The following is a 15,708-nucleotide window of genomic DNA, read 5'->3' on the forward strand; positions in this document are numbered from 1 at the left end:
GTTTCATACTTCTAAAAACATGGCTCTGAGCACTATGCGACTTAACTTCAGGGGTCATCATTCGCCTAGAACTTAGAACTAATTAAACCTAACTAACCTAAGGACATCACACACATCCATGCCCGAGGCTTGGTTCTAACCTGCTACCGTAGCGGTTGCTCGTCTCCAGACTGCAGCGCCTAGAAATGCACGGCCACTCCACCACTACATCTGGTAATGCCACGAGTGCTAATTTTCAACTACCAGGAAAATTTGTAACTTTATATTAGAAAGGGTAGTGCTCCTTCATACATGACCATATATTTACATTAGCTTTCAAATTCAAAATTCCACCTCCGTTTTAATACCCTTAAAACTCTCCTGCCAGCCTTTTCTCCTTACCCATTAGCAACAAGTTGCAAGCTGGGGTTTGTATCCTGAGGTTGGTATGTGCGGTACTGCTTAGCATCGGAACCATCGTCGAAACCATACAAACCATCCAACTCCTGTCCTCTAAATATCTGCATGCGAAGGGACTAAAGGTAAGTTATGCGGGATGGTAGTGAGAAAAGTGTGACATCTCATCCAAGATAGCACAGTCTGCAACTGCTATATCATGCAAGAAAGCTGCCAGGCACTATGGTTTTCAAGTAATGTTTCAGCGTGGTAGCTTTCTGTAGCCATGAGACGCTTAAAGTGCGAAATTGTTATCCAAAATCTATACAAATAAACCATTATTCTCTAACGGTTTCTGTCTCTCAGCCCATCATGCATGGGAAGAAAAGGCAAAAACATCAGCTCTAGCAATTCATCATTCTCCTGCTTTTCCATCTTACGGTTTTTTTTCCTTTGATGAGAGTCTGAGGGACCGAAACCGATGGAGAATAAGGGTTGTTTGTACAGCTGACAGTTACAATGCAGTTCTCTAACTATGTTTTTCACTTTAGTATGTAGTGTTTGTAGCTTGTACGGAACGTGACTGGATATTGTGAAAAACTACAAAATCGTACTACAGTATTAGTCTTATGTGGAGGAAACAGATGCAGATACAAAGCATCTGTTGGTAGTTTGGTAACATTTTTTGGGGGTCAGAGATGTTTATTCGAGACATTTTTCAGGTGTCTCCACCAAACGAGAACCTGGCCATCCCCAGCGACAACCGTCCGTGGTGGGAGAGATACCAGCCGGTCTCCTACAGGCTCATTACCCGCTCTGGCGACGAGGCCGCCTTCACCGACATGGTCAACCGCTGTAACAACGTAGGAGTGCGGTGAGTTTAAAGTTCACTTTACAACATCTTAATACTGGCAGTATCTCAATAAGACTCGTCTCAAACAGATAGAAAGTAAATAACTTGTCAATCACATCTTTATTTTCTGACGAGTACCTCAAAACGGCTTAACGAAGGTCCGGGATTAGTTTCTATCGAATGAAATAAAGGATTTCTTATAAATGACCTGTGTTTGAACAGTGCATTACAGAAACAACTGTCCGCATTTCACTATTATTTTTAAATTCTTAGTATCAGGTTGTACGTAACAAATAAGTACATTTTATATTATTCCGAACGCAAACTTCCTCTTAGCGTCAAGTAAAGGCTGTCACTCTATTGCTTTATTTAGCAAAATGTTTTGTGATATAATCTGTATAACTGAAATTGCAAGCTGAATGGGAAGAACTAAAATATGGAGGTGTAGGGCTACTAAACTGGAGAATCGACGACGAATTGTAGATTGCTACTTCCGTAAATCATCGGAAAATAAATAATGTTACGATTCCAAAAAAGTAAACAAAATTCATTTCCTTGCTTAGCAAATAGCAAGTAAAACGTAATTTCTACATTTGCTGTGCGCTGCGGTCTGTACTGTAGAGGTACCCTATTCCACTAATGTCGAAGTGGTCCGTCTATTTCGGAGAACAAGAGATCATGCATGTGGTCTCTGAGGTAAATCTCTCCCTATTGCTTCTACAAGCTGAAACGAGGAAGATCTTTGATTCACAAGGGGCTTGAAACGTTGGGTCGTCATACACATCACCTCTGCTTTCTGCGTGCTGGTCGCAGTATTCATCTTTATCCTCAGTCATTTTAAGAAAACGGTGGTACCTGAAATTCGTCACTATGACACAAAGCAAGTGCTAATTTAGTATACTGTAGTACATTCATTACAGCTCATTAGTTGTTTTAGAGGTTATAATAACAATTTTTACCTCGCAAAAGTCCGGTCTCTTGTGTAATACCTCGGTTCCCCTCCAACAAATCGAACAGTAAAAGATATATGACGCAATGTTTATCACCAGCTTGTCAGGAAAGTAGGACATTCGTGGGGGAAGGTGGGAGGCAGGAGTGCGTGTGCATTTGCTGTCCCGGTCGCACCTGTCTAAGAATAGAAATACTATCAGTGTTCATTAATGTAGGCTTGGGGATAACGCTTCTCACGTATATCAAAAAATAATTGTATTTACGCAGATATCAAGCATTTCCCCAGAATTAACATAAAATACATAACGAACCTATAACAGCAAGCAGCAAGTTTCTACAGTGGTTGTCATAAATCTGGATGTAGAATAACAAAATCAGCACAACGCTATTCTTCGTGTTCCATAATGACACGTCAGCAATTGGCTGAACTTCCTTTCCCCAGAGCTGTGTTTCTGAACTGTCAAGTAAGGAAATTCCATGTATACGTTTAGATTACTTTAAAAAATATAAGTCAATAATTTAACTAAGCCGCAACAGAATAACCAATATACAATGTTTTCAAGAATGGCGATAGGCAAAACGCGATTTTATTTTCGAACTCCGCTTTCAGGACTTAGGTGAGTAGCAATTTTCACATTAAACGTGACAAAAATGTTAAAGAACAGTTCAAGTGAGAAATGGAAAATGCAAGAACTCTATAAGATGAAAAGCGTGGTTTTCTGCGCGCGTTTCCAACGAATATATTGTAAGCTGTTCTTCGATTATATATCAAAAGTCAACGCTCCATTTATGTAGCTATTACTGAAACAATTTCGAACACTTGCCACTAAATATGCAGAATATTTCACATCGCGATTTTTACCAGAGATAAATAACGCTGAATTCCTGCCGTCATTGCAATTCGGTATTAATTTTATTCCGAGATCTTTGATTTTATATTGGATAGAACATGTTTATTTTCAGTTACCCCAATACGAAGAAAATGGTGTGATTTTTGCATTCAGAAATATGAACAGCTCCGTCGTCTCTGGAACTGCCCCATGTTACAAATTATATGATTAACTTTTGAGAGAAGCTAAATTTTTTGGATGGGCTTGAAATCGCAAACGGATTACTGTGCTTTACGGAGAGTGCGCAAACAGTTGTGTCATAGGAGGACAAATCATTGACTATCTGATGTCTACAATCTGCCACCGGGTATTCTCTCTATGTCCGTAGAGGCTCCCTCAGTATGCCGTTAGACTGGGATTTCTGAAGTCGGTAAGCAAGGCTCCGGGTAGGATTTCCGATCCATCCCAGAACCTTCGTCACGAACATTCTTCACCGTGTATAATATGCCAAGGAGCAGGGGCATGCCTTCTAGAAGTCTTCTCCTATATGTCATATTCATATCCTATTAATATTTTGTTTTAAATTATAATTATTGTAAGCAACAGACTTCCGTAACGAGATATTTCTTTTGAAGCAGTGCTACTTTTACTACTAGCAACAATAATCTTGCTCCCCATTATTCAACACCAAGCACTGGTGTGTCCCGTCGCTGAGCGCGTGACACTACCATTACCACCAATAACACACCAGTTCTTCTCCCACTAGTTGAATTAATGTGGGTCCGAATTCTTTTGTGGAACTAATACTGTACAATGAGGTTAATTGCCGTTACTAAACCCGACCTGAATTTCCTTCGGTAAACACATTACTTATTTGGGATCTATCAGGTAAACTCGATGGAGTCTTTCGATAACAAATTTTTATTACTGTCATCGAATGCACTGCCTGCACAGAGAAATGTAACATAATACATCCTCTGTGAAGTTTTCCCTTGCGTTCTTGGAAACTATGGTAGTAGTACCCGTTCCTTGGCCGCTTTAGAGTCCTCATTTCCTGCTGACCATGGCGCACTGTTTTTTTTAGTAAAGAGCGTAGGTTCATACAGGGCGAAACGTGGAAACTACGACGCTATATTTGCACGTGCAGTATGTATGTATTTTACTTTACATTCATTGCATGTTAATCAATGTGGGTTAGTGCAAAAGTATGTATGTATTTTACTTTACATTCATTGCATGTTAATCAATGTGGTTTAGTGCATGAGACTACCAAAAAGAGTGAGGTATTTCGACTAAACACCGAAACAAAATATGCATTTTTCCGTCAATTTTTGAGAAATGTTGTGCGCTCGTGTTTCATCAATGTTCAAGAGGTAATATTTTTTATTTTATGTATTTGTATATTTAATTGATTCAGTTAACTCCATCACACCTTCTCTTATATTGTACGAAGGACAAAAACTTACAGTACCTTTTTACATCACAGTTATCCAAGAAATATCAAATTTAATATGACAGTTAGAATTAAAGTGATCTGAGTGTCTTAAGAGACAAAGTGAATAATTAATACTGACTATGAGTTAATAAGTTATTGCTGTAAGTGCTTGCACTACTACTGCTGCTGCCGCTAATAGTTATAATAGCAATAATAATATGAATGACAATAAAACAATAATGATAGTCGTTGATATAAAAAGTATTTATTGGTATATAACATAGATATTTCCGGATGTAGCGAGTTCCTAGAAAGGAAATTTAAGAACAAACACATCACTTAAATATATTGAAAAAAGACTAAGATCCAGTTGGAAAGAAGAATGTACAAGGGTAACGAGTATGTCAAACGACAACGGTAATCCCTATTGTCACTGTAGTAGACGCACAAATGACCCAAAACACTATTCAGTGATCACCGCGACGTTGTATGCCGCCTGATGTCGTTGCGGGGACTTTCCGCGGTAACAAAAGTACGTAAACGGAGTAGGCAGGTCCGACGGATCGCCCTAGCGAAGATCTGGGCTGGAAATGGGGAAATACATTGAGGTAAGCCACTTTGACAAACAGCAGATTATTATTACGCAGCACATGTGAACGAGTATTCGATAACGGCGAAGCTGTTCTAGTGTTCACCTGCTACTGTCATGAGCATCTACGAAAAGAGATGGAAGGACAGTGAAACTACCACTAGACTCTAAATGGCTGGACGTCCAGGGTTCTTCACAGAAAGTGGAGCTCGGAGATTGTCTGCTCTGTAAAGTAGGATAGATGGTAATCTGTGACATCTCTGCGGAATGAATACAATGCTAGTGCACGCCAACTGTTTCGGAGGACGCCGTTCACCGTGCATTGTTGAACATGGAGCTCTGGAGCAGCCCACTCCTACGTGTTAACATGTTGATCCAACGACATCGTCAGTAAAGATTGCAGTGAACACGAGAACATCGGGATTAGACCGTTGATCGATGGAAACATGTTTGCTCTTGCTGCAGTAGGTCGATTCTCGCCTCCACAAACGCCGTCATCGAGGTGAACGACGGCTCGAAACATGCAGCGCACCTTGGACGCAGGTTGGTAGGTGCAGTATTATGCTATGGAAGACATTCTCCCGCGCCTGCATGGGTCCTGTGATAGTAATCGAAGACACGCTGATAGCTGCGAACCACCTGCATCCCTTCATGCTTGATGTCTTTCCCGACGGCGATGTCGTCTTTTAGCAGTGACATTGTCTGTGTCTCGGACGCAGAACCGTGCTACAGTGGTTTGAGGAGCAGTATAGTGAACCCACATTAATGTCTCGGTGACCAGCTTTGCCTGCTGTAAGTCCTGTGGAACCCGTGTCGATCATAACTGTGTGTGAAGATCAACGGGCCTTATTTAAGCCAATTACATGACCTGTGGGTCGATATCTAATACCATATATCTCCAAAACCCTACCAACAAACTGTAGAATCCCTGATACACAGCGACCGCTACGGTCGCAGGTTCGAATCCTGCCTCGGGCATCTGTGTGTGTGATTTCCTTTGGTTGATTACGTTTAAGTAGATCTAAGTTCTAGGGGACTGATGACCTTAGATGTTAAGCCCCATAGTGCTCAGAGCCATTTGAACCATTATGAACCTGATACACAAAATCATTGATGCATTTCATTCCAAAGACGGACAAACAAGCTATCAAGCAGGTGGTCGTAATATTTTGGCTCATCAATGTACGCCGTTAACTGTCTCTCGAAGCTGAAGGTGTTATTCAGCTCTCTAATATACTGAAGGAGGTTATTTCACAATCGAGTACCTGCTACTGGTGAGGACTTTGGGAAGGTAGCTGAATGAAGGAGAGGGACAGAAAAGATTTTGCTGTGATGGGAACGGGTGTTTCTGCCATACTGTTCAGACAACAGCGTTGTCGTCGAGGAGGGATAGAAGGGACAGAGTTTATTGACAAGACAATAGAGAAGACAGAGGATGTGGATATATCTGTCCTCGTCTGCACCCAGCCGGAATAGCTGAGCATATGATGGTGAAATACGACGAAAAAGCCAGACATCACAGATATAACGAACACAAGCTTTCGTAACTAGTTTCAGAATATACCTCACAACATCAAGTCCTCGTTTCACATACGAGCCAGTGTGTGCATCCGTGTGGCTTATAGGAGCTCTTAATTGCAGCAAGATTAGAGTTGTTGGTGATGTGACACATTGTTATAGAAACTGAAATAAACTACTTATCCTTTCCTTATCTCCCGTGAGATTTTTTTTTAAAGTGATCATTAGAAGATGAAATTAAGGATTGCACACACAGCAAAAAAAGAATCCTATTCGGTCATGGTAAATGACCCATCCCAAGTCCTCCAGATATTGATTCACCGACAAACATTGTAGTAACTAATTTAAAAGGGTAGTGACATGTGTATTACATCACTGAGCCGGCCGCGGTGGCCGTGCGGTTCAAGGCGCTGCAAGCCGGAACCGCGGGGCTGCTATGGTCGCAGGTTCGAATCCTGACTCGGGCGTGGTGGATGTGTGTGATGTCCTTAGATTAGTTAGGTTTAAGTAGTTCTAAGTTCTAGGAGACTGATGACCTAAGATGTTCAGTCCCATAGTGCTCAGAGCCATTTGAACCATTTGCATTTCAGCCACTGCAAAACACCTGACCGAACGAAAAACTATGTAAACGATACCATATTGTGAAATTTCTTCACTATGCTATTCTTAAACGGTAAGATAATTGGCAGTTTACAACTGTTGCTGACCCTGTCATCTCATACTGCAGGATCTACGTGGACGCTGTGATCAATCACATGAGCGCCACGCAGGGCGGACAGACGGGTGTGGGAGGCAGCAAACCCTCGGCCTACAACTACCCAGACGTGCCCTACGGCCAGAACGACTTCCACTGGCCCCCCTGCAGCGTCACCAATTACCAAGACGCCAACAACGTAAGAACTTACATGTACTTGTGTCAACTAGGGCAACGTAACCATTGGCTTGTGCAAAACAGTACGTTCTCAGCGATGGAATTAACTCAAGCTAAGATAACGTATTTTTAAGATTAATGTTGATTAAACTTACTAACTTGAGCAAGTAAATTATAAATGATTAATAAATCAGCTACCCTTCACAAAATACAATTACAAATATTTAATATAATTTCACCCTTAATACTGAATCGTAAAGTAGTGATAAATTAATTACAAAATGGAATTGTAAGAACACTGAATGTAAAGGTAAATGACTCTAAGGTGTTAACTGAACCCACCAAGTTAGCCAACGGCGCCGGCCCCGGATCGAATCTGCTCGGCGGATTAACTGCGAGGGCCGGTGTGTCAGTCAGTCTGGATGTGGTTTTTATTCGGTTTTCCATATCCCGCTAGGTGAATACCGGGATGGTCCCATCTACCATCTTAGTTACACGACTCACAGCCATTTGAATACGTTCGCACTGCTTCATTTCTTACACTACACTCAGGCACCAGGGACACACTAATTCCGTCCCTGGGGGTACGGGGTGGCGACAGGAAGGGCATTCGGCCACTCTCGCACACTAACATAGCCAATTCCATAGTAACAAGTCCGACCCCGCGCTGAAGTAGGCCAAAGGCCCCAGAAAATGATGATGACACTAAAGTGTTACTGAAGGCATTACCCGGCTGGCGGTGGTGTGGCCGTCCGACTGCGATGTAGTCGACATGTTGCGTCCGCAGGCAGTGGGCCTTGGTTCGTGTCCCAGTCTACTTCGGGGCCTCGGCGTTAGTGGCTGGGGCTACCACTGACTCTTAATTCGGTCAAAAGTAAAGAGTCAAGTGAGGTCTTACCTGCAGCTACGTGTGCCTGTAACAAGGCCTGCACCAGAGTCTCTACTCTGGAGTCTAGTAGAGAAACGTACCTGTCCTGAAGGATCTCTCCCCTAGCGGTCTAGCAAGTTCCCTGTCGGTGCGGTCAGTTCAGTATATTCTTCTCGATAAAGGAATTATTTTGCACTTTTATAGCTACTGCGTAATGTTTTTCCCACGCTAAAACACACACACACACACACACACACACACACACACACACACACACATACAGACACACACAAATAATTTTTTTTCTGCACCTTCCTTATGAGAAATCGCGTTTTCTACGACTGCATATCTGCAAATGTCCCTTGCCCACAGGACTTGATCATTTATCAAATCCGTCGTGAAGAATTTTTTTGGTATAGTGCGAATGTCTGATTGCTTACGCTAGTGTAAATGTGGAATGGGTGCGCACCTGTCCTTTCTAATCTAAAGATGACGGCTCTCATGTGTTGTCATCCTTGGCCTCTCTAGACACCTTACTGTGCAGTGAAAAATGTTTCCCATCCACGGTTTTCCTCATTCATTACAGGTTTCTCATTTCTAGACGATCAGCTACTGAAGTGTACAGGTTAAGCCTTCTACAGATGGGTTCAACCCAATGTTTTAATTATATAAGCAGAAATACCAGGACACTTCTTAGTGGACTTGAATGTGAGGGGGGAGGGGTTGTCCAACCTTTGCCTTTAGGGCGACAGCGTCTCTGCCAGGAACGCTGAATGAGATGTCTGTATGTCTGTGGAGGAATGACAGCTCCTTCTTGCTGCCGGCCGGTGTGGCCGTGCGGTTCTAGGCGCTTCAGTCTGGAACCGCGTGACCGCTACGGTCGCAGGTTCGAATCCTGCCTCAGGAATGGATGTGTGGGATGTCCTAGGTTAGTTATGTATAAGTAGTTCTAAGTTCTAGGGGACTGACGACCACAGATGTTGAGTCCCATAGTGCTCAGAGCCATTTTTTAATCCTTCTTGCACAAGAGCCGAAAGTTCGATAATTCTGGAGCGAATTCGACTTTCTAACTCATGCCAAAGGTGTTCTATTTTGTTCAGATTTGCATTCTGGGGAAGGTAGTTCTTTCAGGAATGTCATTGTTATTGCTTGACAGATGGTGTTTTATGACAGTATCCATAGTCATCTTGAGACAAAAACTTCCTCTACTGTTCACAGTAACAGTGTAATAAAACCTCTTCACATCCTTCCGTACGTAAGTATTTCTAAGCAGAATCACGTAAAATGTTGGTATAACACTTCACCACCACCATTGTACTTCACAATTGGTACTACAAATGATGGCACATAACTTTCTCTTTGCATCCGTCAAACTCAGACACTTTCATCGAATTTTCAAAAGGTATAGTGTGATTCATCACTCCAAATCACTCGTTTCTGGTCATTCACTGCCCAATGGCTTCGCTCTTTACAGCAGCTGGAACATTGATTAGCACTGACTACACGTATGTGTGGTATAGCTCAGTCATTGTGCTACCTGAACTGCTGGTAGCAATTTCAGCTTCACGAGCGCGTCTTTCCGCTGATTTCAGGCGGTTTTCGGCAATCACCTTCGAGATTCTCGACGGTCACCATTGGTGTCTACTACATCTACCTGGTTTTGGTTGAGGTCTGCTTGGTTTTGGTTCAGCTGTGTCTATTCCTTCGCGTTTCCACTTCAAAGGTACCAACACTCGACTTGGGCAGCTATAGCATGGCTTAAATGTTCCTGATGGATTTGTTACTCAGGTGACATCAAATGTCGTCACGGAGCTCTGCTGACCGAGACAATGACACTTATGTCTCCTGTACGAGCCATAGTGCTGTTACTCCTTCTCGGTGACAATACTCCCCACCTCTTTTGATACTGTACTTGCAGGTTCGTCTCTCATGATATGTATTGAGCAGTTTCGCGTTACGTAGAAATGTCCGGATACTTTCTATCAGATAGTGTATTTCTAGTCATAGTGCGATACTCCACATTATTCCATTGAAATTCCTGCTTGGAGAAAAGATGTTCATATACTACATGACACAGTGATATTTCAACGTATTTATACCCTGTTACAGTCCCATTGAACTTGTCATTCTCACATTACCTCCTTTCCACTAAATTTTCGAATATACTCAGCAAGTATGAAACTGCTCTGCTGATTTCTTCCCGATGCAAGCTATTTCTCCGTCTAAAGCTGCATAACTGGGTTTGATTATTTGGTTGATATTATGATACAGATCAATTCAAAATCATTCGGAAATAAGAGTAATAAATGCAAATACACTGATGAGCCAAAACATTAAGACTTGCTTAATAGCTTACTTTTCGGACTTAGGATCGAAATACATCACTGATCCTGCGTATCAGGGATCCCACAGTTTGTTGGTACGTTTGTGGAAGCTTGGGGCTTCAGATGCCCACGCGCACGTCTTGTAATTCACGTAAATAACGGACCGCTGATTTGCGTACGCTGTGATGATGCCCGATAGCGAGCCAGGTGGGTTCCACAGGATTTACATCAGGCGAATCTGAAGGTCTAAATATCAACGCGAGTTCACTATAACGCTCCTCAAAACACTATAGCACGGTTCTGGCTCCGAGGCACAGACAGCTACACTGCTGAAAAATTACATCGCCTTCGGGGAAGACATCAAATATGAAGGCACGCAGGTTCTTTGCAGCTGTTAGCGGTCTTCGATTGCTATCACAGGTTACATGCAAGTGCAGGAGAAGGTCTGCCATAGCATAATACTGCTCCCACCATCCTGTGTCCGTGGTGCGGTGCACGTTTCGAGCCGCCGTTCACGTCGGTGGCGGCGTTTGTGGAGACTACCATCGACCTAGTGTAGCAAAAATGTGGATCACCCAAAAGGCGGCACGTATCCATGGATAGACGGTCGAATCGCGATGGTTCCGTGCCCACTGCAATCGTAATTGACGATGTCGCTAGGTCAACATGACAACACGTAGGTGTAGTCTGTTGCGGGGCTCCATGTTCAACAATATATCGTGAACGGTTTGCTCTGAAATAGATCTGCTTGCACCAACATTGTGCTCTTTCAGCAGACATGCCACAGATCATCATCTATTCTACTTTACGACGCTGACAAACCTCCGATTCCAACGTTCTGTGAAGAGTCATGGACGTCCAACCATCTAGCGGCTAGTGGTAATTTCACAGACCTTCTGCCACTTTCTGTAGATGTTCACTACAGTAGCACTTGAACATTCGACTAGCGTCTACGTTTTCGAAACACTCGTTCACGGGCTCTGCGTAATAATAATTTGCCCTTTGTCAAAGTCGCTAACCTCAATGGATTTCCCCACGTGCAGCCCGTATCTTCGCTAGGGTGTCTGCTCCGTTTACATGCTTCTGTTACCGCGTCAAGTGCCCGGAACACCACCAATCGGCATCCAACGTCACGGTAAGCAGTGGTCAGAATGTTTTGCCTCATCAGTGTTCATGAGTAAAAGTGAATGTAAGACTTGATTGAGAATTGCCGACCTGGTGTCAAATGATTTGCCACATGGGGTAGCCGCGTGGTCTGGGGCGCCTTCCCGTGGTTCGCGCCGCTCCACTCGTCAGAGGTTGGAATCTTCCTTCGGGCATGGATGCTTGTGTTGTCCTTAGCGTAAGTTAGTGTAATTTAGATTAAGTAGTGTGTAAGTTTAGGGACCGATGATCTCAGCAGTTTGGACCCATAAGACCTTACCACAAATTTTAAAATTTTTCCACTGAATTGCTTCTATGATACTCTCTAAAGTTCGCAATATGAAGAATTGGTCTGCAATACTTTCCGTGTCCAGGCAAGAACATGTAAACTGTAGTGAAGACATCGCAGAATAGAGTAATTTTACTGATTACATTGTTTCGTAATACTACAACGAAGAGCAACTACCAAAAGGCTCTGAGAGTAGGAAGTGATTTAGTAAACCTTTCTATTTATCCACACTTGTCCTTTTTTATAATCGAAGGAATCTTCGAAAGTCTGTCACTTTTCCATATTTTTCTTGAAAATATAATTTCATTTTACTCCTAAATGCAGATCAAAAATAAATACTAAGCAGAAGTTACTAGAACACCATACGTTTCGTAGAACATACACCTTTCATACCACAGATAGAACCAGTAGTCTACCTGAATTTGTCAGCGACACTTCTTACATTTCCATTTCATACCACTTCGATGACCAATTTAGGACGACAGAAACCAAAAAATTAAACATAAGTGTGCACTGTTGCTTTTATGTCTTACTTTCAGGTTCGCAACTGTGAACTGACTGGACTTCAGGATCTGAACGATGGATCAGATTACGTGCGTGGGAAGATCACGGAATACATGAACAAGCTCATCGGTATCGGCGTTGCTGGGTTCAGGTACTGTTACATTCAGTTTTAATGAAAAGTGTGTCAGTAGGACAAATTTCAACATTGTGGGAAGACAAATATTTAACTTACTCAGGTCATTCATTAGTGTATTCACTTGAAAAACCTACAACGAACTGAAATATACTGATGTAGGCAATCTGTAATTACTTTCTATATGAGGCAACGTTTGCACCAGCTGAATGTCTGACAAATACGTAACCATCATAAGTGAGTCCTAACTGAACGAACAACAATTATACTTTTCTAAGTCAATGAGATTAAACTTTGGGGTAGTCCTCCACTACTTTAGCACTACTTTAGCAGTCTCTAGCTCTGGAAGACGTGGAAAATGCTGGCTTAACCACTATATATGACCTGTGCGAAACCCAGACATAGTCAGTAGGATTCAACACACCAGCTAAATGATGTAACGGAACGATGCTTTCAGCTTGAGGAATCTCTTTCTCAGTGTTAAGTTCATATGGACGGCCTTTCCCATCCTTATAAGGAAAGGAATTGCCAATGTTTATAGCACACACCACAGCTCAAGTTTCAAGAATCCCGCATGTATAGCTATGCCCTTTGAAGACAAATTTCACATTACGTCTGTCAGTTGTGATAAACGCTCACACCATTAAATATCCATAACACTGCAAATAATTTCTTCATTCATCGGTCTTTCGTGTAATTTTACGTTAGAGAGTATAAAAAAGATATATAACACATATTTAATGCTGCTTCCCAAGCACTCATAATGCTAACTCGTCTGAGGACAATATATGGCTCCAAATCAGTATGGTGCCACTATATTAATTTGACACAGAACATGCTCCTAAGTGAGTCTCGACGTGACTTTCACGAATAAAAATATTCAGCCTCTACTGTATTGGCGTGCATCCGTGCGTCGCTGCGGTCCGGTCCCAGGTCGACGGGCACGTGCACCTTCCGCCGACCACTGGCGACAACATCGATGTACTGTGGAGACCTCACGCCCCAATTCGGCGGTCCACCCGGCCTCCCGCATGCCCACTATACGCCCTCGCTCAAAGTCCGTCAACTGCACATACGGTTCACGTCATGCTACCAGTGTTAAAGACTGCGATGGAGCTCCGTATGCCACGGCAAACTGGCTGACACTGACGGCGGCGGTGCACAAATGCTGCGCAGCTAGCGCCATTCGACGGCCAACACCGCGGTTCCTGGTGTGTCCGCTGTGCCGTGCGTGTGATCATTGCTTGTACAGCCCTCTCGCAGTGTCCGGAGCAAGTATGGTGGGTCTGACACACAGGTGTCAATGTGTTCTTTTTTCCATTTCCAGGAGTGTATTTATTTACGAGTCGTGGACATTATTAACTTATCACTTTTACAATACCTGTCTAAAAATCTTCAATTGCAAAATTCTGCAACAGCTTTAGTAAAGATACTTCAGGGGATGAAAGTAAATGTAAACAACTGAAGATGAGATGCCAGGTACCGTGAAGCGTCATTATGGAAAAATAGATGACTGTAAAAGGTACTGGTTGCAGATAATTCCTTATAAATTACCTTCAGTTGCAACGGCTGCAGTGTTCTAACGCGTCCACAACGGAAAGTACTTATTTACTAATGTTAATATGAGAAAGAATAGCGAAACAAAATATGGGAATGAGATTGGCAATCCCAGTCGCCAAGCGAAAAGGTGTAACTTAACGAATTTTAGCCACAGGCAGGACATTCGATTGTTGCTTATATGCTATAGGGACGAAATGGCATTGTAAGCAGCAATTTTCACAGGCAAGCGTCATTAACTGCAAACTTGAGGCGAGCCGAGCATCGCCGGAAATAGCCGAAAATGCGTCTTTGGCGGAGTACAATGAGAGAGTCACGCTGCCTCACCTGGGCTTTCTCCCCCCAGTCGGATGGAAACCAGTCGCAGGCCGGATGCGCCACACGGGCCGCTGGTTGGCCAGTCCGGTACTAAATTATGAGGGGCGATCTAAAACTTTCCGTCGGAGGGTGTTGCTGCAGCGTATACATTGATCAGCCAAAACTTTATGACCACTGCCCACCGCCAGGTTGGATGCCTCCTAGTGGTCTTGGGAACATGCCACTCAGTAAGGAATGAATGTAGGTGGAAGACAAATGAGTGGAAAGTGATTATAGCAAACATACGGGTCGCAAATGCGGAAATACACTGAGGGCACTTCTTTGTGGCGCTGCGTCTCGAAATGAGAATCTCTGAACACGTGAAGCTGATCACTAATTGGGCGCTACTGCCTTGAGAAGGACGGTGAAATAACGAGTAGGCCGTATGATATTCGATGACCATGTCTCATCACAAAACGTAGAGTTCGGAAGATTGCCCACTCTGTAATCCAGGCTAGGCACCGATCTATGGCAGATCTGACAACAGAGTGCAATAACTCTGGTGCAGGCACACGGAGCTCCACATAACACGAAACCTACGGTTTCCTCTATTAACCCAATGACATCGTGAGTTATAATTGCAATGGACACAGCATCACTGAATTTTCACCGTAGATCAATATGAAACGTGTCGCCTGTCGAATGAATCGCATTTCTGGTTACATCTGGTCGACGGTTGGGTCCTTACACGACATATCCGAACGAATGGCTGCAAAGAACATGCACCGCTCACAGATGCAGGCCGCTGAGAGAAGAACTGTGCTGTGGGTCACAATAAGCTGGTCTTCCATGGTACCTGCGGTGGTATTCGAAGCCATCAAGCCAGCAGTGAACGTGAACATCAATGCATACCACCTGCATCGCTTCAAGCTTGAAGTCTCCCACTATGTCGATGACATCATATGGCAGGATAACTGTCCTTGTTACAAGGTCAGAATCGTGCTGCAGTGGTTTTAGGGGCATTATAGTGAAGTGATATCTATGTCTTGCACAGCAAATGTGCCTGGTCCGTACCGATTGGAGCATATATAGGGCGCCAGATGCGTGCACGTATACCACGTTTATGGGAATTATGTGACCTCTACGTAGACATCTGGTTCCACATACTGTC

The 15,708-nt window shown here is 43.2% G+C and overlaps 1 protein-coding gene across 1 annotated transcript in view; it reads left to right on the forward strand.

Annotated features, from left to right (window-relative positions):
• The window catches only part of LOC126332665 (alpha-amylase 2-like), a 43,897-nt gene that overhangs the window by 6,572 nt on the left and 21,617 nt on the right, over nt 1-15,708 (forward strand). The window contains exons 2-4 of the mRNA XM_049996627.1: nt 1,098-1,249; nt 7,279-7,444; nt 12,586-12,701. Coding sequence (XP_049852584.1) covers nt 1,098-1,249; nt 7,279-7,444; nt 12,586-12,701 — 434 coding nt within the window. The remainder of the gene's footprint in view (nt 1-1,097; nt 1,250-7,278; nt 7,445-12,585; nt 12,702-15,708) is intronic.

Source organism: Schistocerca gregaria, chromosome 2, assembly GCF_023897955.1.
Source record: "Schistocerca gregaria isolate iqSchGreg1 chromosome 2, iqSchGreg1.2, whole genome shotgun sequence".
NCBI classification, from domain to species: Eukaryota; Metazoa; Arthropoda; class Insecta; order Orthoptera; family Acrididae; genus Schistocerca; species Schistocerca gregaria.